Source organism: Symphalangus syndactylus, chromosome 1 (assembly GCF_028878055.3).
Source record: "Symphalangus syndactylus isolate Jambi chromosome 1, NHGRI_mSymSyn1-v2.1_pri, whole genome shotgun sequence".
In the NCBI taxonomy this organism is placed as follows: domain Eukaryota; kingdom Metazoa; phylum Chordata; class Mammalia; order Primates; family Hylobatidae; genus Symphalangus; species Symphalangus syndactylus.
In genome coordinates, this window is record NC_072423.2 from 29079243 (window position 1) to 29106475 (window position 27233).

Here is a 27233-nt window from a genome sequence, read left to right on the forward strand (position 1 = left end):
AAATGCTCATTGACAGGGGAATTGATTAATTGTGGCATATGAGTTTAGTGGAATATTATAGAGTTATGAAAAAGAAGGAATGACTGCTATTACACGCAGCAACACATAACAGCATGAAGATAATGTTGGAAAAAAGAAATCAGACACAAAGAGTCTGTTTACATGAAGTAAAAAAAAAACAGCAACACTAAACTATAGTGGTTAGGATACTTGAGTATAAAGAACTATGAAACCAAAATGCAACAGAAAAAAACCTTCACAACAGTAACAAGTAGCTAGAAATAACTCTAACCGAAAAATCAGAAGGCCAAAACTAAAACTTATTTTTACTTGCTGAGGACATAAATAAAGATTTGGGGTCCAGGCATGGTGGCTCACGCTGCAATACCAGGGAGGCTGAGGTGGGAGGATCACTTGAACCCAGCCATTTGAGACCAGCCTGGGCAAGAGAGTGAGACCCTGTCTCTACAAAAATACAAAAAAATTAGCCAGGTCTGGTGGGTGTGCCTGTAGTCCCAGTTATTCAGGAGGCTGAGGTAGGAGGATCACCTGAGCTAGGGAGGTCAAGGCTGCAGTGAGCTGTGATTGTGCCACTGCACTCAGGCCTGAGCAACAGAGTGAGACCCCATCTCAAAAAAAAAAAAAAACATTTGAATAAATAGAACTCTGTGACCTATGCATAATTGAGAAGACCAAAATAATATATACATTCAAGCTGATTCTATAATTCCTATGGAAAAGTGAAAATACAAGGAAGGCTAAGAAGATGTAGAAACAGAAGATGAGGAGAGAAAATATATCCTATCAGAGCTCAAGATATATCATAAAGCAAAAATAATTTAAATAGGATGATGTTGACACAGAATTTAATAGATCCATGGAACAGAATGGAGTGCAGAAACTGACTCAAGTATATAAGTGAATATAATATATTATAAAAAAGTATTGCATTTCAAATAGTGAGAAGAGATGAATTGTTCAGAAACTGTTGGATTAGTTGGCTATCCATTTGAGATTTAAAAAAATAGATTCCAATTTCACATAATTTATAAAAAGCAACTTCAGACAAATTAAAGAATAAAGATTCAAATGTTTAAAAATGACCCAAGGCCAGGCATGGAGGCTCACACCTATAATCCCAGCACATAGGCTGAGGTGGGGGGGATTGCTTGAGCTCAGGAGTTTGAGACTAGCCTGGGTAACATAGCAAGACTCCATCTGTGTGAAAAAAAAATAATAAAATTAGCTGGATATGGTGGCAGGCACCTATAGTCCTAGCTGCTTGGGAAGCTTTTGTAGGCGGATCGCTTGAGCCCAAGAGTTCGAGGTTGCAGTGAGCTATGATTGGGCCTCTGCATCTCAGCCTAGGCAATAGAGTGAGATCCTGCCTCTAAAAAATAAATAAAATAAATAAAAATGACCCAAGAAGCAAAACACATAAAGTAAAACAACAGCAACAAAAATATTAATTTGGGCCAGGCATGGTGGCTCACGCCTATAATCCCAGCACTTTGGGAGGCTGAGGCGGGCAGATCACCTGAGGTCAGGAGTTTGAGGCCAGCCTGACCAACATGGAGAAACTCCATCTCTACTAAAAATACAAAAATTAGCCGGGCGTGGTGGCGAGCACCTGTAATCCCAGCTACTCAGGAGGCTGAAGCAGGAGAATTGCTTGAACCCAGGAGGCAGAGGTTGCAGTGAGCCAAGATCGTGCCGCCACTGCACTCAGCCTGGGCGACAAGAGTGAAACTCTATCTCATAAAAAATAAATAATAAAAAAAGATGAATTTGATACATCAAAGTCAAAAGAAGCCTTATTAACTTTCAAAATAATACAATGGGATAAAATGTTTTCAATATATTATAGTCTATCCCTCCCTTTAGATCTATTAATGTTTGCTTTATATACCTGAGAGCCCTAGTGTTGGGTGCATAGATATTTCTAATTGTTATATCCCCTTGCTGTACTGACCCTTTTCTCATTACGTAGTGACCCTCCTCATCTTTGTTCACAGTCTTTGATTTGTAGTCTATTTTATCTGATATAAATATAGATACTCCCACTCTTCTTTGGTTTCCAATTGCATGAAATATTTTTTCTACTCCTTCACTTTCAGTTGATGTGTGTCTTTATGGGTGAAGTGGGTTTCCTGAAGGCAACATATAGATGGATCTTGTTTCCTTATCCATTCAATCACTTTATGCCTTTTAACTGGAGAACTGAGACCATATTTGTAATTTGTAAAGCAAAAATTTGCATCCATAATATACAAAAAACAATGCCCAAACAAGGATATGAACAGGACATTCTCAGAAAAGGAAATATATATGACCAGCAAGTATATGACTATATCAAGGCTCACTAGAAATCATAAAGATATAACAAAATAAAGCAACCACAAAATGTTATTTTTAAATCCAGCAACTATGCAAAAAAAAGTAAAATGGCTAATATATTAACTTCTGGCAAGTGTCGGGGAAATAGGAGCTGTCTCCTCCATTGCTGATGGGGAGCCAATTTCGAAGACAGTGTGGTAGTGTCTATCAAAATTACAGTATGTGCATCTCCATGACCTCTCACTTTGCTTCTCAGTGTCCACCCTAGGAAACATTCCCATGGGTACACAGGGAGGTATGTACAAGGATGTTCACTCATCACTGCTTAGCAAACAATGCAAACAACCAAAAATGGTAAACAGCATAATTGCCATCAATACAGAAATGGCTAAATAAATGAAAATAGCCATGCCATGGGACACTGTGCAATAAATGCGGGTTGCAGGAACCTCATTTATATGTAGAAGCAGGGTAGGCATACTATCGAAGGAAAGAAGGAGCTTTGGAATGATGCATGCAGTGTGATGCCACTTATGTGAAAACAATGCGCAAACCTACGACACCTATCTATCTATTTATCTATCTATCTGTCTTTCTACCTATCTATTTATACAATTTATATGAGTACATATGTAGGTAAATAAGTGCACTGGAAGTGCCTGGATTGGCAGACCCACTCTTTGTAGCTAGAAGAGTGGTTACTGCTGGGAAGTAATGAAGAAGACTGGTATTAAAGGAGATAGGCAAAGAGGACTTTATTCTGATAATTAATATTTTGATTTTTATAAGTAGAATGTTTTAATGCATTGCTTAAATAATTAAAAATAATTTTAATAAAAGCAAAATATTAATGTGGTTCTCTTTGAGTGGCAGAACTTTTTTTTATTATTATACTTTAAGTTCTAGGGTACATGTGCACAACGTGCAGGTTTGTTGCATAGGTATACATGTGCCATGTTGGTTTGATGCATCCATCAGCTCGTCTTTTACATTAGGTATTTCTCCTAATGCTATCCCTCCCCCAGCCCCCTACCCCACAACAGGCCCCAGTGTGTGATGTTCCCTGCCCTGTGTCCATGTGTTCTCATTGTTCAGCTCCCACTTATGAGTGAGAACATGCGGTGTTTGCTTTTCTGTCCTTGCGATAGTTTGCTGAGAATGATGGTTTTCAGCTTTATCCATGTCATTGCAAAGCACATGAACTCATCCTTTTTTATGGCTGCATAGTATTCCATGGTGTATATGTGTCACATTTTCTTAATCCAGTCTATCACTGATGGACATTTGGGTTGGTTCCAAGTCTTTGCTATTGTGAACAGTGGAGTGGCAGAACTTTTGATAAAAAATGTTTTTAAGCAATGGAGTTTTAAGCTGCTGGAGTACAGTGGCTATTCACAGGCAGTATCCCGCTACTGAGCAAACCCAACTGCCCTTTGGATGTAGAGAGAAAGGAAAGCCTGCAGTGAGGACTGGTCCTCTGGAGGGGTCTAGGGAAGCAGAGGGGAGGGACGTCTTAGAGAAAAGGAAGTAGGGGCAGGGGAGGGAGTTCAGCAATTTGAACATCACTTTAACATCTTCTAGAACCTGGGGTAAGGACAGGATAGAGTAAAATCTGCCTTGAGAACTTGCACATAGAGTAAGGAAGGTGGTTTCTCTTCAGTTTCAGCAGACGTGTGGCCAGGCACTGAGCTGGAGTTTGGAAACCTCGTTCCCCCTCAGAGCTCTGACATCCAGTTCTTCCAGTTGAAAGTTTATTTGACCTCATTCCCATTAGGATGGCTGCTGTCAAAACAAAATGAAAACAAAAAATAACAAATGTTGGTGAGGATGTGGACAAATTGGAACCTTGTGTGCTGTTGGTGGGACTGTAAGATGGTGTAGCCTCTATGGAAATAGTATGGCAGTTCCTCAGAAATTTAGTGTGAATTTTCACATGACCCAGAAATACCACTACTGAGCATATACTCCAAAAGAACGGAAAGCAATGTGGCAGTAGTTGTTTTTTCCCTCACCAACCAGGTGATACCCTACTCCCAGGAAGTCACCATATTGATGGTGAACTTAGTGAGGACATTGATGGGCGTGGGGCACTACAGTCCAGAACTCAGGCTCAAGCAATCCTCCCACCTCAGCTTCCCCAGTAGCTGGGACTGCAGGTACATGCCACTGCACCTGGCTTTTTGTTTTTCTATTTTTAATTTTTTTTAAAAATTGAGCAAGCAATTATATTTATAATATAAATAACAAATAATCTTTCTTTGAAATTGTGGTAAAATATACACAACAAAATTTACCATCTTAACTACTTTTAAGGTTATAGCTCCATAGTGTTAAGTATATTCACATTCTTGTACAATCTCCAGAACTTTTATATCTTGCAGAACTAAAACTCTATACCCATTAAACAACTCTCCATTTCCCTCTCTCAGGCACCTGGCAAGCACCATTGTACTTTCTGTTTCTGTGAGTTTGACTATTCTAGATACTTCATATAAGTGAAATCATATAGTATTTGTCTTTTGGTGATTGGCTTATTTCACTTAGCTTAATATCCTCAAGACTCATTCAGACTGTAGTATATGTCAGATTTTCCTTCCTTTTTAAGGCTAAATAATATTCCACTGCATGAAAACTCCATATTTTGTTTATCCATTCACCTGTTGATGAACTGTTAGGTTGCTTCCACCTTTTGGCTGTTGTGAATAACATTGCAGTGAACATGGGTGTACAAATATCTCTTTCAGACCCTGCTTTCCGTTCTTTTGGAATATATACTCAGAAGTGGTATTTCTGGGTCATGTGAAAATTCACACTTTAAATTTCTGAGGAACTGCCATACTATTTCCATAGAGGCTACACCATCTTACAGTCCCACCAACAGCACACAAGGTTCCAATTTTTCCACATCCTCGCCAACATTTGTTATTTTTTGTTTTCATTTTGCTTTACAGCAGCCATCCTAATGGGAATGAGGTCAAATAAACTTTCAATTGGAAGAACTGGATGTCAGAGCTCTGAGAGGGAACCGGGTTTCCAAACTCCAGCTCAGTGCCTGGCCACACGTCTGCTGAAACTGAAGAGAAACCACCTTCCTTACTCTATGTGCAAGTTCTCAGGGCAGATTTTACTCTATCCTGTCCTTACCCCAGGTTCTAGAAGATGTTAAAGTGATGTTCAAATCCCTGAGCTCCCTCCCCTGCCCCTACTTCCTTTTCTCTAAGACGTCCCTCCCCTATGCTTCCCTAGACCCCTCTGGAGGACCAGTCCTCACTGCAGGCTTCCCTTTCTCCCTGCATCCAAAGGGCAGGACGAGGGTGCAGCTGTAACCAGACCCCATCAGAGCTTCCCGAGATGCTCCTGTGGATCAGAACTAATGGCATTAGGCAATTACTCAGAGAATAGAGCTGCAATTACCCTTGGATGCTTTCTCCAGGATGACCACATGCAGATCACCAAGGAGAGAGCAATGAATCACCAAGTGAATTAACTGGAAGCCACTCTAATTAGTGTTATAATTTTTCATGAAAACACTAATGAATATGAAATAATGTGGCCATGAAACCACTAGGACAATTAATGCTTGAAAGTAATTTGGGGTCAGGAAAGGATACTAGAGACTGTTTAAACAAACTTGCATGTTGAGAATTTGGTGGCCCATCGCTTCAAAATATTATCAAATAAAGTTGTTACTTTAGAAAAAGCAACATCTGGATGTCTATAGGTTTTCTTTCTTTTCTCTTTTCTTGTTAAGGATCCTAATTTGGCAATAAATTGTTCTTGTTAAATAAATTTTCTTGTTAAGGATCCTAATTTGGGAATAAAGATGATGGTGTGAACCAAAACAGGAGCTCTCTAGGGAGCCAAGTCAGAACCTAAGTGAATGGATTTGGGGAACAAGATAAAGAAGCAGGGCCCAGACATATCAAAAACAGAAAAGAGGTTAAAGAGGAAGCCATTCTCCTTAGCATTTTAAATCTCATGACCACCTGGGTGTCTATAAAAATAACTTTCTGATAAGGCCCCCCAAACCTGTGATCATTATAGAGACAGATGATGTGAGTTTTGTTGGCTCAGTTGCCATTTTTATATGTGAACTTCCATCAAATACAGAATGTCTGCTCAATACATACCACACTTGCAAAATGGACTGTATTCCAATTTAAGCCTGTAGGGATTCAGTCAGAACCTACTGTGTGCACAGTCAACTTCTGGGTTCTAAGCATGAGCTTAGCAAAATGTCCATAACTGTTAAGGGAGTCTTAAAAGGACACTGGGGGTGAGGAGTAAATAGTACGGCTGCATGGTTGGCTAGTTTGCAAAGAGCATGCCCAGTAATGAGTGTAGAGTCTGGCAATCTCACTCATCCTAAATCTCACCTGAAAAAATGACAAAAAATTTATGTTGAAGTACAGATGTGCCCATGTGTAATAGGATGTTAACTGTAGAACTGAGGAGATAGGAGGCAATGTACCAGGTGCCATATACCCTTATGGCATCTCATTTAATCTGTACACCAACTAGATAATGTCAGGACCTACCTTGTCCTCCTCCTACAGAGGAGGGAACTGAGGCTCTTCAAGAGTAGTCCCCTGCCTGACATCACAGAGCTAGTAAGTGGTGGCTCAGATAGAAACTGGATCTGTTTGGCTCATGCTGTCATTGACAATGCCAAGCAATATTCTTAATATACAAAAACTATGGGAACATTGGTGACTCAGGCCAAATTTCCTGCTGATATATGGAGAAGTTACAAAAAATTAACCAATCAATAATAATGGCAGCTATTTTAGCAAGTATTTACTATTTACCAGTTGTTCTAAGCATCTATATGCATTAACTTACTTAAGGCTCACAATAACCTTACAATGTACCTACTGTTATTTAGAGGCAAAGCCATAAACAAGAAACCTTAAAGACCCTGGCAGACCTTGAAGGTTATAATGAAATAAAAAATGTTCAAAGGCTAATTAACAATGCAACAAAAAGCAGTTCTTTGTAACAATTTTTTTTAAAAAAATTAAAGCAGCGTTTATGGAATGCCAATTCTTCAATTACAGCTCTAACACCATAGATTCCCTTGCCATAGAATTTGGTGGAATGACTGTCTCAAGGAGAGGCAGGATAAAAGATGAGGAGGGCTTGTTCTTCTGTCCTCAGTAGCAGGGAGGGTGGAGTTGAAAAATAAGGGTTTGTTCCTATGTCTTGTTTCCAGAGATGCACACGGGAATACATCCTGTGATAATTTACCCTATTTGCTTTCAAACCCAAGTTGGAATTCTACCCCTCTGGCCATGCAAATAAGACTCCAGTATGACCCAAAGAAAGCTAGCTGCTGTGAGCTGGACTGTGAGTCTGTAAATAAGAGTCCTATGACTCCAGCTAATGCATGAAACAAGTTATGAATTTAGTTCACAATGCTCAGCATCTGAATAAATCAGCCTGCCAAACCATAGGCATAAAAACACAAGAACTTTCTGGGATTACAGGGTAAACATGTTCAATAACTAGGGATAGCTTGTTATGGATTACAGGAGACTATAACTGCCTACTAAGGGCGCCATTTCTTCACATTCAGGGGAACTGTGAGCACTGGGAGTTGATTCATAGGATGCCATTTCATATGTATGCAGAACAAATCTAGCTAAACAAAGTTATCTGCCCGATGGAACTCAAAAATATTTCTCAATTTAATTTTAAACAGACTTTGACGTGAAGGAAATTTAATTATGTGAGTAATATAGAAAACAATGAAATGTCCATCAAAATTGCTTCCAAAGGCTTAAAGTGTTTTCCTATTCAGACAACATAGTCAGAGCAGCTAAGATATCTACGTCTTAAAAATTGGGTCTTGGAAATCAACGTGATCACCTCTCTGAATTAAGTATGCACAAACGACAGCAACTGAGATCCATATAAGTCAGCTCAAGTAGCCCTCTGTGCACCAGATCATTAGGGGACAGGCAGGGAAGGAGGATGCAATAAACACATGACCTGGGGTATACTCACTAATGGACAGCATCCCTTAACACCCACATTAAGAATAAAGACAAAACTGTCAAGTATTTTTTAACACTGCTTATGATTTTTAAAAAAGTATGCTCCAGATGTAGAACTAAGGTTAAAAAAACTTAGACATTGTTAAAGTCATAAATGAGCAAACCTTTTGATCTTTTTGATACCACTTCCAACTTGCTTCTATATTCATTGGTAAACCCTAAGCAGTGTTTGCCTTGTTTAGATTTTCTTAACACAAAATAATTGAGATATGAATTGGATGCCTTAACTTCTGTAGGCAACAGGCTTGGACCTTTGCTCCCCTGGAATTTGGTAATTATTGTAGTAGAGCAAAATTTAAAAGTTTAAAGTGAAACCCTATTTTACAATACAGGTTGAGGCCAGGCATGGTGGTGCACGCCTGTAATCCCAGCACTTTGGGAGACCAAGGTGAGCAGCTCACCTGAGGTCAGAAGTTCGAGACCAGCCTGGCCAACATGGCAAAACCCCATCTCTACTAAAAATATGAAAATTAGCTGGGCATAGTGGTGGGCACCTGTAATCCCAGCTACTTGGGAGGCTGAGGCAGGAGAATAGCTTGAACCAAGTAGGTAGAGGTTGCAGTGAGCCAAGATTGCACTACTGCACTCCAGCCTGGGTGACAGAGTGAGACTCTGTCTATAAAATAAAATAAAATACAGGTTGAGCTACAAGCAATCACCTGGTGGGGCTTGAGGGGATCTCCCATAGGGACACTTGAGCAGTGGGATGCTGGGGATCATTTATCCTTGCATATTTACTAAGTGCAAACTATGTGTTAGGCATTGTGGTGGGGCTAAAGGGAATATGCAGGAGAACAAAGCTCAGGGTCCCTGCTTGCTATGATCTAGTCGAGAAGACCAAGCGTGTCACAAACAGTCACAGTACAAAGAGGCATGGTTCCTGTCCAGGTGGGCATAGGTTTGTTACTTATGAATGTGAAATACCCCCACACTTATCTTCTGTCTGTTGCCAAAATTAGCCCTATACTATTGGACATCCTTGATGTCTGTGTATCACCATAGCAGTGGCATCTTCCAAGAATAAATGACCGAAAATACATGGCATGAGGTAGAATGCAAACAAAACAAAACAAACAAACAAAAACACCAACCCCCCCGCCCCCAATTCCTCATGCTTGCCTTTTCTGTGCCCACGCTTCTTGCCATGTAACTTTGTAGAGCCTTTCCACCCTGTCTCTGGGCTCAGGCAGGTGATTTGCTTTCACCAATGGAACCAATTTACTTTCACCTCATGCTTTCCAGGGGTGGAATACTTGGATTCATGAGTTGGTGTAGCTTATCCACTTAGAAAAGTCCACCTGTCTCTGCTGTGAATTTTCCGCCCTTTACCCTCCAGTCCAATCACCTATTTACTCCACACCCTGCCCTTTTAATGGACTTTCCAGAATCTGCCTATGCAAGCCTTAATCTAAGGCTCTGGACGGAAAACTGGTTAGGGAGGAGTGGGGCTAGCGATATGGACTCCTTCTGGTCCCAGCTGCTTCCTTTAGGAAGAGGGCAGAAAAGGAGGCTAAAGAAGTGTATAGCCTTTGGTGCCAGCCATGTCTAGGCTATGGTGCCGTAGAAAGAGAACAGGGTGGCCTCTGACTCCCCCACTGGGAGTCTAAGGCCCTTCAGGGAGGCCTCAGAGCTGCTTCCTGCCCAGCTCAACCCTGCCTGTCTCTGCCTCAGTGTCAGAGGAAACTTGGTTTGGTTATGCAAGGCACAAAAATGACAGTCACACAGGTCAATTGCTTACCTAGTTATCATGCAGCACAGCAAGGCATTCAATTCAAGGCAACAGAAAATAAAAATCTGGAATGCTTTCATTTAACACTAAATTCTGTTCATAAATGGTTAGTCTTCATAATTTGTTACTCATGTAATATGAATGTCAAAACATAACTGTAAAAAAGATGAAATATCACAAGGCAATATATAAATTCCACATAAGATGTATAGCAAATAAATGATCTTAGTTTCAGTTTCCAATTAAAGTTGAGATAGTAATAAACTCTGTTCTCACTCAATTCCATATGGATATTGTAAAGGTAAGTGAGGATATATCCTTTCAAATCTTAAATATACAGTAAAGTCAAAGAGGGACAAGGGCTAGTTCATATATTTTCACTCCTAACTACTTAGTTCAGTACAGTGTAGGCAGCAATGGATTCATCAAAGGAAAAGAATAAAATACAAAATAAAAATAAAATAAAAACATAAAAATATTAACCTCTGGTTTTTTTCTTCACAGGTAACTTTACGTTATTAACAACCTAAGCAGTTGCAGTATCTCAAGTAATGGCTATTTAAATGCAAGTTTAGTTTACTGATAATTAAAATGACTTAAAATAAGAAAGCAGTCCCTCTGATTTGCTGATATGATTGCTGGCACAATTGCCCTGAGGTGGGTAAAATTTTCCACTTTGTATGAAGCAGAACAACCTTTGCTATTAACGAAGACCTCACAAGCCCTGTTTCTCTATATTAAGCTTATGTCTCATTTCAGATTAACATAGAAATCCATTTTAAATTGTGTAAGCCAATATTTCCATCAATGACCAAAGCATTTATAGAAAAGAATACCCCTTTTTCAGGCTGGGTGCAGTGGCTCACGCCTGTAATCCCAACATTTTAGGAGGCCAAAGCAGGTGGATCACTTGAGGTCAGGAGTTTGAGACCAGCCTGGCCAGCATGGTGAAATCACATCTCTACTAAAAACACACAAATTAGCCAGGCATAGTGACAGGTGCCTGTAATCCCAGCTACTCAGGAGGCTGAGGCAGGATAATCAATTGAACCCTGGAGATGGACGTTGCAGTTAGCCGAGATCGCGCCACTGCACTCTAGCCTGGATGACAAAGTAAGGCTCCAGCTCAAAAAAATAAAATAAGAAAAGAATATCCCCTTTTAAGAGAAGAAGCTGGAAAAGAATGATAGATGTAAGTGAACATACCCAATCTATTCTCTCGTTGAGAATAGGGGCTTCTGTAAAGATAGACAGGAGGCCATCAAATGACTTACTCAAAAAAGAATACCTGGTGTGGGTTCAGCCATGGATCAGCAGTCATGGGGAACTCAGATATGGGCTATCTCCCCTCCAGAGCCATGTGGAAGAAAGGGAGACAGAAAAGACCTAGAGAGCAATGTAAGACCAGAGCCAAAAAGGCTGTTCTGTCATTTGCAATGATTGCAAATCGAGTTCAGAAAGAAAGAGAAAGGAATGGGCCAAAGTTAGCTGGGAAGATTTCAGAGGTGGATTGGAGGTGGCTAGGAATGATAGGACCTGGAGAGGGACTGATGAGATAAGGAATTCCAGGCAGAAGGAACAGAATGTGCAAAGACATGGACAGGACAGTGAGGACAATGTCTGAGCAGGAAAACGAGGAGAACTGACTGACTGGGGAGGGTTACTTTGGGGGAACTAGAGCCAACTGGCAAAATGGGTCCTTAGTCTAGTGTCTAGTGATGATCATTTCACATCTCTTGCTCCATTGGCGATAATCTGAAGATTTGGATAAGACTCAACCCTACTTTGAGATTCCCTTAAAATTAATACGTAGTTATAATATCGTAATTTGGGAGGAAAATGACATTGATGAGAACTTGACATTGTGAAATGCTTCTCCTAAATGATGTGCTGGGGCTGATGATTCCTGTTCAGATGCCATCTACAATAATATGGGGGAAATACAATGGCTAGAAACAGTGTCATATAAAAGAAAAGTATTTATTAACTTATTCACAGATATTTATTGGCTGCCTCCTGCATGCTGTATCCAACCTCCTCTTCTGGATCTTAATCTAATGGGCTGACACTGACAAGTCAGCAGGCGATACCTATCTATGTTCTAAATGCAAAGGGAGGGATGGTCCAAGGAGATCCCAATTTAGGAGGACAGAGAAAACTTCACAAAAGCAGGGACATCTATATATATAGGAAAAATGGGGTCCTGAGAAGGCAGGAGAGGATTTGGTCTTCAACAGGAAGTCCACCTCTTCCTCTTCAGAAGAATGAAAGAAAGGATGAGAAGGGTTAGTCATTGAAAGTGAATACAGAATTCGCTCTTGTCCCTTGAACATGAACTGAAATGAACTCTGGTATACATTAGGAGGCAATTGCATCCAAGGATTTTTCCCCTACATCTTTTAGGTTTGGGGATCTATGGCACTAATTCAGAAAAGCATAAAATTATCTTACTCCACACATTTTTCAGTATTTAGAGTCAAAACAGATAATAGAAAAGGTCTTGTTTATGTGGCAGTTCTGTCAAAATATCTTTTCAAAAGCATATTGAGTTCACTACAAAGGAAATGCATTTAGTACAAGTCCTTGTAGAGTGTAATGCCTCATTTTAGTAAGATGCAGTGATGCATATAAAGTAGGCCAAAAAGGTTACACTTACTGTCGCCAAATCCATGTTTTACTGGAAAAGGTTTTGACAGTGGAACCCAACAACTCCTGAGAAAGGCATGTCCACAGATTCAAAGACTACACAGCTGGAAGAAACTTCTTTAGTCAAAGCTTACAAAATATATTTAACACCCACTTTTATATCTGATTCAGATATGTTCCTGCTTATTTTTAGAACAAAATTTTGGGCATTTAGACACACAGAAACAAATTTTTTTCAACATCAAATTTGAATGCTCTACCAGGTTTGTTTTTTTTTTGGGCTGGATTTCCCCTCCTTTTACACAAGAGCTACCTGGAACTTGAAGATAAATTGTCACGGGGAAAAAAAATTCTCATTTATCATACTCTTGACTTTTAAGGGAGACATACTTGTCTGTTCCAATGCTCCACCTCCCTGAGAACCACCTTAGCAATAAATTAGGTCTGAACTCAAGTTACTTGAAATAAAGCAAAAGTTTTACATTTTAATTAGCTTTGAGAAGTCAAGGGCCATTTTACTCGAAACCCAAAGAGATGTGAGTTGTGCTCAATCATTGACCAAAAAGACCAGCCTATCTCTTTTCTCTGGAATAAAAACAGAAATAAAGCAGAGCAACTGATTGAAAAAGGCCAGAGTCAGAGGTCAGTGCCTACTGTCAGTTCTCACCCTGGCCAGTGCCATATGACTCCACTGTGTGGCCTGGAGGAAGTCACTCAACATCTCTGGCCCTTTGTAGGGGGTCAGGGATAGAAGCAGTGGCAAGGTTTTTCTTAAAAAGAGCCTCATCACTAGGCTCTCAACAAATCAAATCCAGTTTCTAGATTTATCGAAGGTGGTGATGCTCCACAGTTGGCTCTCCCTGTGACATTACTACTGCTATAATGTGAGAATATTGTTTAATATAATGAAATTCATGCTTTCAAAAATCAGGAGCATGCAACTGGGGAAACAAAAGCATCCCTTTGTGTATACCTGGAGGGTGGGGCGTGGGGGCAGGCAGACAGTAACACTTGAAAGGAAATCCTAAATCTAAAATATCCCATTGAGGGTGGCAATCATGCCTGCAGAAGGCAGCAAGATGGAGAAAAATAGTTCAATCTCCCGCCCCCCAGCGGTGGTAATGCTCTTCCTCTTCAGAAGGAGTCTTTCAGCATCTTTTGTCTTCTCACACAGATGCCGCCTCCTCTTCCCTTTATTATCGCTGATCTCGCACAGAGAACTGAAAAGCCACAGGGCTCCAGAGGAAAATATGAGGCTCTGCACTGGGGCACTGAGACCTACAGAGCTGGAGGTATTGGTCAGGCTCTTGCCTGGATTTAACCGCAGTAGAGGGTCCATCTCCAACTCGCTCAGACAGCGTTCCTCCATGGCGCTGTTCGTGGTGCTGAAGCCTGCGCCGGGGCGTGGAGGCAGCAACCCACCCATAGGCGCTCGGCTACCAAGGGGCTCCAGGCAGAGGTCCATGTGAAGCAAGTGTGGAAATAGCTGCCACCCACATAGCTACAGCCAGCTCCACAGTCTGGCTCGAAGTCTAGCTCACTGGCTCACTTCCTTGCAATTGCACAACGGCTGGTTCACTTTTTCTCTTTCCAGGGGATTTCACAAAGCCCAACTCGAGTTTGCTGATTTGGCATATCTCTTTCTTGATGTCCTCCCTGTAGATGCTAATTCTCTCCCATCCTCTCTCCTTTGTACAATATTTTATCTTTGCAGAACACCTTACAGTTGGCACAGCCCTCACTGGCACAATCAACGGAGCCATTTTTCTTCCACACATAATCATTTGTTTTCCCTCCCATGGCTATTTTTTGCTTTCTTTGCTTCTCCTCCCCCAGGCACAGTCCAACTAAGCAGGAGACTATTACCTCAATGTGCAGGATGGGCAAATCACCTCACCTATGACAGCAGAACTGTTGATTTCTCCTTGGCAATGAATTAGAAGAGGCAGAGGTTACAGTTTCAAAGGACCAGGAAAAAGCCCTTTAAGCTACTTCTAGGAAGATAATGCTTGCATGGGTAGTGATCTGGAGGGTGGGGAATGGGGACAAGGATATTAGGAACAAAGTGAAGGAAGGGGCTTGGACCTTGTGGGAGGTGCAGGGCTTAGTGCAGTTAGAAGACTCCTGGCAGGTGGCACTCTAGTTCACCTGCTGGCGGTGGAAGCCCTGACTGTGCTCCCCGACTCCACTTGAAACCTTTCTTCCACCAAACAGCCCCCCAGCCATGTTTGGAGGTCTGTCTTCCCCTTGATCCAAGCACTTATCCAAACTATATTTCTGCTAAAAGCACCATTTGCACAATTCTGTCTACTGTAATGCACAGTAATGAAGGGGACATAAATAGAAAATAGAGGGGCAGTGGGGGGATTTTCTGTATGTTTGTGATTGATGGTGCTCAGATCAAAACTGTTTAATCATCCAAACATGATTCAGCAGTTGGGAAATGTAAACAAGTTGTGCAATTGCTTGCTTTAGTCAAAACTCTCGAAAGGGCCCAGAGGGCTGGCCCAAGCCCCTGGGAGGGCAGTGCCAGCAGGATGCGCCCCCAACCTTCCTACCAGGGCAGAGCTGCTATGCCTACAGACTGACTGGCGTGACCTTTGGCTTTTGCAGCACACAAGCAGTTGGGCCGGGGTTAATGGCACTTTGCAGGGAGCTCCAATTGAGTAAACAAAAAATGCCTTGCCCTGTTCTAATGGAGCACATTATTCTGAGGCCTAAGCCTTCATCCAGGCTCCTGCAGCTGCTCTGTAGGTCAGTGCTACCAATAAAGCAATTAGCCAATGAGAAAACTCTTCTTCCCCGAGGGGGACTCCAGGGTATTGCTGCAGTTACTGGGCTTTGCTTTGGTTTTTTAAACAAGTGATCCAAGTTGATCTGAGCCTCTTATATCAGACTCTAGGATGAATACAGTGAAATTGTGTTTGCTGAGGGTGATATTTTAAGGGACTGATCCCTTCTTCAACACAGCCTGGAGAGCTCACTGCTTCCTGTTCAATTAACCTGAACCATAGCTGAACTCTGCCCTTTGAACTCGCTCAGCAGATAAATACATTAGCTCACCTACGAAATCATTAATATTTTTCAATCACATAAAACAAACATGAATGTAAAAAAACAATGCAAGAGATAGCCAATTAGGAATAGGTCATGTACCACGTTGGAAAAAATCACAAATGGATGCTATTTAGAGAGGAAAAAAGGATCAGGGAAGAAATGAAATGGATTATGCCTATGGTTCTGGAGGCAAATGAGACTTTCATTTTCATATCTACAAGCAAGAGGGATACTGAGCAATATCTGGCAATTCCTATTCCATCTACTCTGCTCCACAACAAAAGTTCTACCCACTGCTTCCCACATTCATCAGAACACAGAAACTCCAAATCCTCTCTCTTTTCTAGTGACTTCAGTGTTTATGCTCAAATACAGAGTCCAAAATACTGCATTTCTGGGGGCAATCCTTTTTCTGATTTGCTACAAATGAACCAAAATAATTGCAGCAACATCACTACTTTTAAGTGTACCAACCTTAATGAAGCAAACTGGTGGTTTAATTGAAATAATTTTACAGTAGAAAATGATGTTCCTTAGACATTTTTACTCTAGGCATATAAGCAGATTTTCTTTTCTCAAAAAAAAAAAGATGCCAAATGCATCTATTTTGTCTTTATCCCTGCATGTCATTTTAGAAGAATGAGAAAAACATCCCCAACTGGGTCATTACACATTTCAGTTTGATTTAATTTCACTTCCCACAATTCGGCCTCCTGACCCCCTCTCTTCCCACCCCCCTTCTCATTTTTGTTTGGTTTGGAGCATGGGCTTAATGCCCAGCTATCCTAGATGAGAACACTTAAAGGAATATCACAAGCACGAAGGGTAAATCTATTGAACGAGGGTCTTTAACTATGTGGTTTCCTTAAAGGGAAAGGTTGGATCAATCGGATCAATATGAAAGGTTTCCCTGGCCCTGCATAAAAGGGTAAGGGCTTCGCTTTTCACTGGTTTAACTTTACTCTCTGACAAATGCAAATCAATGGATCTGTGTTTACAACAGATTCCCTAACAGACTCAACTTGGGCAAAGCCCAGAACTTCACCCTGGGGGGTGGGGACTCCAAGCTTGCTTCAGGAGGACACGGTAGGGCAGAGAGCTTCATGCTCAAGGGCATTGGGGTGGAGTGGGAAGCAAGCTGCCAATGGCTGCCAATCACCCTTAAAAGGAAAGGCTTGCTACCCACCCAGATCCTGCTGGAACTCAAGGAGCTGCTGCTGCCTGTGGCCTCTCCAAATAGGGCAGAAAAATGAGCCGTCAAACAGGTTCCTTCAAGGATGTCAATGCAACGTAAGTAATAAAGCCTGCATTCTAGAATTTGGCGAGCCAGTCAACCTAGTTTCCTATCCTTAACCATCTCTGAGGCTGATTTCACAGAGAAAACTGTAAATGAAATATCTACCATTGGAGCAGCACAAGTATTTGTGCTCTAGGAATGCTTCTTCTGCCCTTTCTTAAGTGGTAACTGGCTCTTCTTAGTAATGACAAAGCAAACCACTAACACTGAGGGTTCTTTTCCCCTTAATTTTACCTTTCCCTTTAAAAATGTGATGCTTTCCAGAGATGACATGACTTCAAGTCAATACCAGTTACAGAGAAATTATTTTTCTTCCTGCTGGATAAAGTATATGTATATTTGATTACAAGAGCCAAAGTCCAATGCTGATTAAATTACATTGGAGGTGTGCTTCCAACCCAAACAAAGTCTGCTTTCTACAGAAGAGTAATGGGTCCTCAAATGGTGAAAGAGGCGCCGAGGTGGAATGCAGAGCCTCGCTGCCCTCTGGGACAATTTGTGTGGGACAGTTTTTCATAATAAACGTCCACAGCTTCTAGGAATCCTGCTCCCGAAGTGAGGCTATCTCTATCTGCACAGCCCACAGTCTGCCTCCAAGTCTTGCCCATCTGCACCATGTCAGGCATTAGATGGGCTGGGTCACCCAATCCACATCCCTACCTCTTCCCCACCTGCCCCTAGAAAAACCTATGCACATTTATCAGCCATTGCCTTGAATGAGACTGGGAAATCAAAAAGCCTTTGCACCAAAGGCACTGAGGTTGGTTAGGGAAAAAGCCTGGGTGATAAGAGGGGGTGACAAGGCCCCACAGGGTGAGTTAGCCTGATGGAGCTCTATATCTGACAGCATAAATAAATCACCCCAGAGGGCTTCCTCATTATGGACTCTCCCCTCTAAGAAGAGTTGTCTCCCTGGAGGAAGCAACTTTTCCCAAGTCAGGAAAAACAAAGGTCCCTAAAAGGGTCAGAAGTCAGCACAGCCCAGGGAGTCTAGATGAAGTTTAAGGCCTAGGGTGCCTCCATCTTCACCCTCCTCCCCAGGGCCCTTTATACAGGCAGTTATTTCTATTTATTCCCTCCTAATTTCCCTTCCTTTGGCAAGAACCCAGAAACTAAATCTCTCTGCTTCTCCCTTGAGGTCTTCCTTGCTCCAGGGATCCCCCTCCGTGATACCACTTTTCATGAAGACAGTTTCTGCCAAATCCAGCCACTAGCCGTGGAGTATGGAGCCCAGGACTTTCTTCCTGAGAGTTTTTCGGTCCTGTTCCTCTGGTCTCTTCTTTGAAGAGAGGAAATGTCTAAAGGACAGCAAACCTGGTGGGGAGGCTCTCTCTCACATCAGGGGGTGACTGTAAAATGAAGCCTCGGTTTGAAGACAGCAGGAGAGGCTGGCTCTACTTCCCTCAGGGATGAAGTCTGGCACTTGGGATGGTAAAACTGGCCTAGGGTGCTGTTATCTCAGGGCAGACCTGGCTCAAAAGGAGAGTGAAACAGCTGCTGGTGCCTTGTGGGGACAGAGAATCTGGGGTAATCAGTTTATCCTTTGCCCAGCCCTCACCATTCACCAGGAATCCTGCCCAATCTTGGAATTCTAAGATGAGAGTAGGAGAGAGTCTATGATTCTATCCTCTAAAGACCCACTCGCCCCTCCCAGAGCCTAGGAGTCTTTCAAGTGGGGGCTGTGGGGAGGGAGCCAGTTGTCTGCCAGACCAAAGGGAAACCACCTACTCTCCTCCTTAGTTACATATCTGATTACCCAGCTATCTCACTGTAGTTTAAAAGGGTCCGGCAGGGCACTTTCTGACTAGGAACCAAGGTGGTTACTTAAGGAAGAACACTAGTGGGAAGATGAGGAAGAAACACCAGCCTACCCTCTGCCTCAACTCAAAGCAGAACAATGCACGACTTGCTTTCCCATCTCTCTTTTCCTTCCTCTTATTAATTACTGTTCTTGGAGAAGGCTGGAAAACACTGCTTTCCCTCCCGATTGAGACCCGCTGTTGGAAAAGCTCAGCCTTCTTCAACAGGAGGGATTAATAATTTCAAAAAGAAAAAAGTACCAGAAGAATTAGTTCTCATCCTACTCCCACTTTGGTCCCTGCTCTTTTATTTTTTTTTCCATAAAATTCACCTTAGTGCTCCTTCTGGAAAAACAAGCCACCATTTGGCCAGGGGAGTGGTTGGCAGGGTGTAGTGGGAAGGAAGCGGGAAGGAAGAGCTTTAAAGTTCTTTCTTTTCCAGTCAATGCAGGTGTTCCACATGACACCTCCTTACACGCGATGGGCCAGTGACCCGGGCCTCGGCCCAGGACGTCCAGGGGGTGGGAAGTGGTGGGGCAGGGGTTCCCCAGTTTGCTTCTCTCACTTCTTGTCCCAGCCAAGGTAGGGCACAAGATTCTCCCTGTTAGACCCGACCAGTCCAGCGCAGAGCCTGCTACTCAGAGGGATGAAGCTCAGGCTTTTGTTACTAGGGCCACGTTTAATTGTCAAACGAATGCACCTGCGTAAAAAGTGTGCGCGAGCCTTTTTAGCACGAGAACCGATGAGGATGGGAGGGGATCTGCGGCTGATTAAGCTCTGCCGTTAGCAGGCAGGTTTAGCCACGTTATTTTCAAACTTGGGCTTAGTCACAAGGGCCCAGTGGCAACGGCCAGGCACAGGATAGTTAGGAAGACTCGGGCACCGTTCCGCGCATTGGCTTCGCGGACCCAGCCGCCCAGGCGGATCGACGGAAGCGCAAGTAGCGGTGTGTGCACACAGGGGCGGGTGGTGAAGGGGTGGGGGGGGGTGTAGAGGTGGGGGCGGGTGTGCAGAGGGCAGGGAGCCCCGCGAGAGGAGGAGAAAACCTCGGGGAAGTAGAGGCGGGCTGTGGCCTAGCGGGGGAGGAGCTGCGGTCAGGCGGGAGAACCCGCGCAGAGCTGGCGAAGCGGCACCCCTGGAAAGCCGCGGGGCCGTGGCGCTGGCGAGGGCTCTGCTGGGAAGAGCGCGCCGTCGGGCTTACTGGAAACGCGCCGGATCAAGTTCCAGATCAATGAAATCTGGGTCCACACGTTTACGTTATTGTTGCCAGCATTAATGCTCTTTTAATCTTCTAAACATTATCAGCATCGATCTCCCTCCATATACACATTTGTTTGAGAAAGTGACATAACCACACAGTGGAAAGCCTGGAATAAAAATAAATGCCCAGCCTCTCGCATCGAGGGCGCCTGGCTGCCTGGGCTGCTTCTCGTGCTCGGGTTCATTCTCCTCCCTCGGGTCCTGCCTCCTCTGCCCGCTCCCGCCCACCCTGATGCGTGTTGGGAAGGTGTTCTCCCGGCACCCGGGACTTGACGAAGCAGAGACTGCAGCGAACTTTTCAATTATTCATCCAAGCAGCTAGCAGGCAAACATGTCGTCTGTTCCGTACTGGCACGGGTTGCTTTCAGCCTCTCCAGCTCAGATCCCTAACTAAACCGCCAGGAGAGGTGGGCTGAGTCGGGAGCCCTAGCAGCGAGAGACGAGGTGGGAGGTTGGGCGGTGGGCGCGAAACTCTGCGAAGGGGGTCCGCTTTCCTTAGCTTGGGAGGTGCCCAGCGGCCCGTGTCACCCAAGGACGTCCCCGGCGCAGCGGGAGACAAGCACGCACGCGGTGCCCCTAGCAGGAGCCACTGCGCACTGCCCGTGCCGTGTCCCGCCGCTGCGGGCGTCAGGTGGCCCAGGCGACATCATGGTGGGTTGGCTAAGGGCCGTCGGCCGCCTGAACAGAATTGGCTTCAGACTGTCCGCTGGGAGCTTGCTGCCAGGAGAGGGCCGTGCGTCGGACTACGGCGGGGACTGGAGACCAGCAGTCTCCAGACCGGGCAGGCCGCTGGGGGATCCGGGCTCACTGGAGGCGGGAAACCTCTGCAGGAAATGTAGTCGGGCGCTCTGCTCGATTTTCGGGCGTCAGAAGAAACCATGCCTGCCACCGAGGCCTCGCTTTTCCTCAGTGGGACGTCCGTTCAAGTTCTAGCCTGGGTTCTCTCCCTTCTTATTTGTGCTTGGTTTAGAGGTCTCTGGGGCCCAACGCCCTAGAGTGTGTGCTCGAACCCGCGGAAATTTGTCTTGGCCGCCTCTTGTCAGGTTGCTGAAAACCGCCCTGCAAGGGCTGGTCTTGGGGAACCTCTGCGAAGGCCCGACCGGGCGGGGTTGCAACCACCTGCCACTTAGCCGCCCTTTCCGAACGAATCCGTGCATTTGGAGTCAATTTCTCTGAAATTTAATGTTGGGGCAATCTGAATTTCTCCGCAGTTTTCTCCCTTTTCCTTTCAAGTGCCACCCTTGGCTGTGACTACACCAGCAGGCTGGGGAGGAAGGCCCTGCCTCTGTTGTGACCTCGCCTAAGGGTGAGCTTTGCCGGCGCTGGCCAAATCAGACCTCTTCACTCTGAGCCCCCTAAACCCCGGCCTGCTTGGCCGTTTGGCAGGACCCGGGGGCGGGGCCAAAATGAGAGAGAAAGGGAACCTATAACCTATGAGAGAGAAAGAGAAGAGGCAGGTTTGGCGGGAGGGGGGCAGGGACGGTGTCTTCCAGGCACGGGTCTGGGAGTCCGGCCGAGCCGCCTGCGGAGCCGCTGGGCTTGTTAAACCCCCGGGGCCCAACGGCGAGGGCCCTCTGCGGCGTCCCGGCGGGGATTCAGATCGATACTCCGGGCAGAGAAAGCCTCCGCTTTTCTTCTCCATTTGCTCCTGTCCCCTAGCGCTCCGAGCACATAATACCTACTTACCAGTCCCAGCTTCTGCGTCAGTGTCTGAAGAGACTGATCTACTGACCCCAAACTGAAAAGCCTCCTATGTAATAATAACCACTCAACACACTTGTAGTTGCTGATAAAATGGCCAGATAAAAAGGCTAAAGCTCTTGTCCCTTTTCAACCCAGGGTAATAAAACAGACACACATTTGAATGCTCGAGCAAAGCGGGGTCCTCAGCAGGCCTTTTCCACTCGCTGGAGGAGGCATTCTGTCTCCCACGAAGGCGGCTTCAGCGATCCTCTGCGGAAAATCTAGCGGAGTGGGCAGTGCTCTCCCGGGCCTGCCCCTGGAGACTTGCACCATGGGCACGGGTGGGGCTGAGGACCCCCGGGATGCCACGCTTTCTCATCTTAGCAATGCTTGGGATCATTTTAAAAGCTGAAACTCGCTAATAGGCGAAGCATTACTTTCCTCATCACTTTCAGACCTATATGGGCAGAAGGCACGTGTTTTTTAAAAGCTGTGTTCTTTGCGCGACCGGCATGAGGGGGCGGCAGCGCTCTGAGATGAGCAGGAGTAGAATAGCTGTCATCCTGCCTTTAACTGTACCCCTAAGACCAGCTGCCAAGTTCCTTCTGGTTCCCGGTGCCCAAGAAGCCAGCGGGTACTAAAACCCACCGGCGAGGGACTGGGATATTCGGGGGGATCTATGACAAAATGTTAAGAACTATCAGTAAGCCTCCAGTTTATTTCCTGCCGCTATAATTATTACTATCTACTGGCTGCTTTATCTTGCCCCGAACCAACAGCAAATCAGAGAAAACTGCAGGAGAGGATGAAAAATAAACTAAAGGAGAAAGATTACATAAATTTCTAAATCCACTCAAAGTATCCAGAGTCCGCCGATTTGGGGGAGGCTTTTTGCAGGGAAACCTGGTTTTCTTTACCTTCTTAGATCAACACTGCGGGGCGATTACCGACTGGGAATAGGAATCCACCAGCAGACGGCAAAGGAAAATGCTGTCAAAGCGGAAACGCCCCCTCCCCAAGCCCGGGTGAACCTGCTGCCTGTCACATTCCCCAGCCTTGTCGGGCGTCGGTCGAGTGCACCCCACAAGCTGGGCTCAGCGGTGCGAGGAAAGCCCGGGGGATCGGGAGTGGAAACCTGAGCTCGCAGCTCCGGAAGCGAGCTGTGCAAGGCTGGCTCGGAACGGCGCGCATCCCAAGATCCGCTCTATGCAAATCATCGCCACCACGAATTGTTCCCCTAGACCGCCCGCCGATCCTGAAAGATACCCCCCTCCACCCGGTCCATGAGAAGCCGCCCACCCTGGCTTGCAATAGGGTATAGTGTGTCCTTCCCAGTGGGGGGCCTGGACATTTTGCCCCTCTGGGCCCGTGGCTGGCTCCTAGGGGCAGCGCAGTCGCCACGCACACCGCGCGGGGTCCGTGCGCACAAAAGCGCGCAACTGCGTGCCAGTCGCAGTAACTACTGCATCTTTCCCTCTAGCTCGCGCACCCGCCGCCCACACAGGAGGTTTCTGTGCTCCTAGAACAATAGAGGGCTGTACCTCGCAGCTTGGCCGCTAGAGGAGGCACAAAGAGCCGAGCCAGCTCCAGAACAATGTAACCCGCGCCTCTACCCGTCCCCTCCCGCGGGCCGGCAGTCCTCCCCGCGGTCGCCAGGCGCGCACCATCAGCGCCCGCTTAATGCAAAGGCGGAGCCTGCAGCCCGCGGCAGGGATGCATTAACTAACCTGAATTTTTAATTTCTTAGCACCTCTTCCTGCGAGTGCTCAGGGTCTCCTGGAGCCCCTGCAAATCTTGGCAAATCCCAGCAAACGCTGGGACCGGGGCAAGGGCGGCCGGTGAGCAAGGCAAAGCGCTTTCTACCTCAGTCTCTTCTCCCACGTCCTCCCAAAGCGGTGAATGTGACCTTCTCAACCTTACACCCTGCCCTCGCTGTAGGTAGTGACATTGGAGCTGGCCCGAGCCCCTCAAGCCCGGTCAGAAAGTCCCTGCGCCAACGCCAAGGCCAGAGATGGGCTCCAGGAGCGCTGCTGTATCCTGGCCGCCGGTTCCCCGCGCGGGCAAGGCTGTGCCTTCGGCCAATAACCAAATAAGTTTGCTTATATGGTGGGTGGGAGAGTAGAGAGCTCTTTTCCCTCTGCAGAGCAAAGCCTCTCAACTGCCTCTGCACAGGGAGACTACCCAGCCCGGAAAATTGAAATGTGTTGTCTAAAAAAGACTTGAAGTGCATGGGGTTTTGAATAAGGGCAGGTCCTGGTTTCTGTGAGTCTTGGAAAGACAGGGCTCCTAGAGGAAAACGCACACCCCCATCCCACCTCCCAGTACCTGGGAAGATCGGAAAGAGGGCAAAGGTTGGCACATTGAGAGGAGGGCAAATGAAATGGGGGGAGTCGGTCAATGAAATCTCAGGGACAAGGAGAGAGTAAGAAAAAAAGGGAGAAGGGAAAGTAGGGGAAGAGCAGAAGAGAAAGAGAAAATGGAAGAAAAAATAAAAACGAGAAGAAAGAGGAAGTGTATAGGAAAGAGAAGGAAAGAATCAAGAGAAGTGACTCGGCGCGCAGACTTGGGCCACAAGCACCGGACCCGGAGCCCTCTTCCCAGCAGCCTGGCCCCTGGCTAGCCCCGGCCTTACCTGCCAGGCGTAAGGCGGACATGCGCTGGAACTCGGGCTCCTGAAGCCACTTCCACATCCTGCGGAAGGTTTCCCTGCCAGATTTGAGTTTACTCCACGGTTTTGGATTCCGGAGCAGGTCGGAGAGAGTCCCCTGAGACCTGCACAGCACCCTCTGCGCGAAGATCGCCTGGGGGATACTGTAGCGCTTCAGCTCCGCGGTGATGCGCTGGGCCACCTCTTTGGTGTTGATTTCTTCCAGCTGGCCCGACGTGGCCACCTGCGAGCCCGATGAGGACGAGGGGGGCCGCTCGCGACTGGGTGCCAGCACCGGCCCGTGAGACTGAGTGTGGCCCGGGTGGTGCAGGCCGTTCAGGTGCGACATCATGGCCGCAGGCGGGGTGCCCAGGCCGCGGGACAGGTGTTGCTCACCGCGGGTCAGCATGGCAGTGTGATGCGCGTCGAAGTTAGGGCTGAGCATTTTGTCGTGGCCCGGCGGACCGTAGTTGGGCAGACTCTGCTGCGCGTTGTGGAGGCCGCCTAGCCCGTTGCCCAGCGGCGTGGCGGCCAGCGGGGACAGGCTTTGGCTCATGCCGGGCATCTCCTTGTAGGGGCTGTAGAGGTTGTTCATGGCCGGGAGCCCGCGCTCGTCGCGCATGAGGGTGAAGCTGCCGCTGACGTTGCCCGACAGGCGCTGGTGGTGGTGGTGGTGGTGGTGGTGCGGATGGTGGTGCGGGTGCGGGTGGTGGAACTTGTCAGACACGGTGGAGATGGGTGGCAGCGGCTGGAGCGGCGTCAGCGTGGTGTAGGTGTTGCTCATGCCCATGCCGGGCGGAGACGAGTCGCAGGACATGCTCATGGCGTGGTGCAGCGGGATGGAGAGCTCGGGCCGGTAGTCGCCGCCGTCCAGGATCGAGGCCATGCTGGTGACCATGGCCGAGCGCGACGCCGCCGCTGCCGCCGCTGCCGCCGTACCCAGCTCCTGGTGCGCGGTTGGAGGCGGCGGAGGGCCCCGCAGCGAGCCAGAGGCGCCGCGGCCCGCGTGGTGGGGGCTGGGGCTGGCCAGCAGCTCCTGCTCATGGCCCGGGCCCCCGCCGCCGCCCCCGCCGCCCCCGCCGCCTCCCCCGCCACTGCCGCCGCCGGCCGGCCCGTGCAAAGTGCCCAGACTTTCCATTGTCAGCTCCGGGTTCATGGCGCAGCCTTCTAGGTCTTTGGTGAGGCATCGATAGGCGGTGTAGGCAGCCTTCATTCAGTCCATCGGGGCCCGGGGGCGGCAGGGGCGGCGGGGGCGGCCGGCGGGCGGGCAAGGCGCGCGTGGCGGGGCTCGGCCGCGGGAGTGGGGGCGGGCGCGGGAGTGCGGGAGTGAGTGGAGGGGAGCGCGCGTGCGGGTGTGCGTCCCGGGCTGCGGGCGGGCTCGCCCGGGGTGGGGGCGGGGTGGGGGCGGACGGGGCGTGCGTGCGGGAGAGGGGAGGGGACGAGGAGGGAGGGAGGGATCACCGGGCCCCGCCGCTCGGGCCGGCTCGCAGCCTCGCCATGTCCGAGCCCGCTCCGGCGCCGACGTCTTCTGTTTGGGTGAGCGGGAGCTGTCCAGAAGGGCTCTGCCGCTCGCCGGGGCAGCCAACCTACCCTCCCGGACCTGGGGCGGGGCCACGCCCGACGGGCGCCACACCCAGCCACTCCGAGGCCGCAGCTGCCCCAGGAGGCGGGCCTTCCACGGGAAGCTACCAGTGGCTGTGGAGGGGGCGGGGCCGCGCTTTTCAGGTTTGGCTGACGGCTCGGTGCCTTTTTTACCTCCTTTGCTACTGGAATCAAACGTCAAGGAGAGGGAGGGAGGGGAAGGGGGGGGGTCGCTGGGGAGAGGGAGGCTGGAGTGCGAGCGAGCGAGAGAGATTCGGAGAAAGATGCCGTGCTGTGTCCCCCCTGAGCAGCTGCGATCTGGGGGAAGGGGCAGTGCTTCAATCGCCTTCGCCTCACCCCAAAGCTTTCCTGGAGGCGAGTAAGCCGGGAGCAAAAGACTCCGCTATGTGCCAGTGTAGACAAACACTCGTCACTAACAAGCCACTTCCCGAGAGTCCCTAGCAGGGAGCCAATAGTTTAGTCTTTTAAAATGCAGGCGCTAATGTATTCTAATGCATGGTAAATTCCCGAGGCCGGGGCGTGCATAATCTACGCGGCCAGAGCAACTGTAGCGCCCTCGCTGCCAGCGAGCTGCGGCCGGCCGGCGGCCCACGAGCGGCGCGGGCAGCCGTAATGCATGCAAAGTTAACACAATAACATCATTTAATTACCCGATGAGCCCATAAATCTCAGTTATGAGGCTTCCGAAGAGCCCTGCTAGATTGCAAAACAAAACTAGAATTTCGGGAGCTGCCGTTTCAAGGTGATCAAGTGCTTTCTGCATCAGCGACTTGGAAAGAAGTGGGGAGAGTGTAGAACCGGTGGGGTGGAGGTGAGGAGGGTCGCTGGTGTCTCTAGTGAGCAAACTTCTCCTGGGGGCAGAGAGTAAGCAAACCAGCTGAGACGGCAACCGCGGACCTTTCTCCTAACACGCGACACACACACGCGCGCACACACACACACACACACTCCCGCTTCTCTGGAATCCCGGGAGAGGAACGGCGGTGGGCAGACGACAAGGAGTCCTGGCTGACATCTGCATATTCAAACCTTGTTTCTGAAATGACCAGCGCCCCGGCCAGTCCGAGAACGCTCGCAAGCCAAGGCTTTAAAAAGTGCACCTACATCTTTCTAGAATTTC

The 27233-nt window shown here is 47.3% G+C and overlaps 1 protein-coding gene across 3 annotated transcripts in view; it reads right to left on the reverse strand.

Moving 5' to 3' along the window:
• ONECUT2 (one cut homeobox 2) overlaps positions 1-26086 on the reverse strand; it is a 56493-nt gene extending 30407 nt beyond the window's left edge. For all 3 annotated transcript variants that reach the window (XR_010121326.1, XR_008660959.2, XM_055298110.2), the window contains exon 1: positions 24497-26086. Coding sequence is in view for 1 of the 3 variants with exons in the window: in XM_055298110.2 (XP_055154085.1) it covers positions 24497-25724 (1228 nt within the window). In the remaining 2 variants the exon portion in view is untranslated. The remainder of the gene's footprint in view (positions 1-24496) is intronic.
• Positions 26087-27233: the final 1147 nt, after the last annotated feature.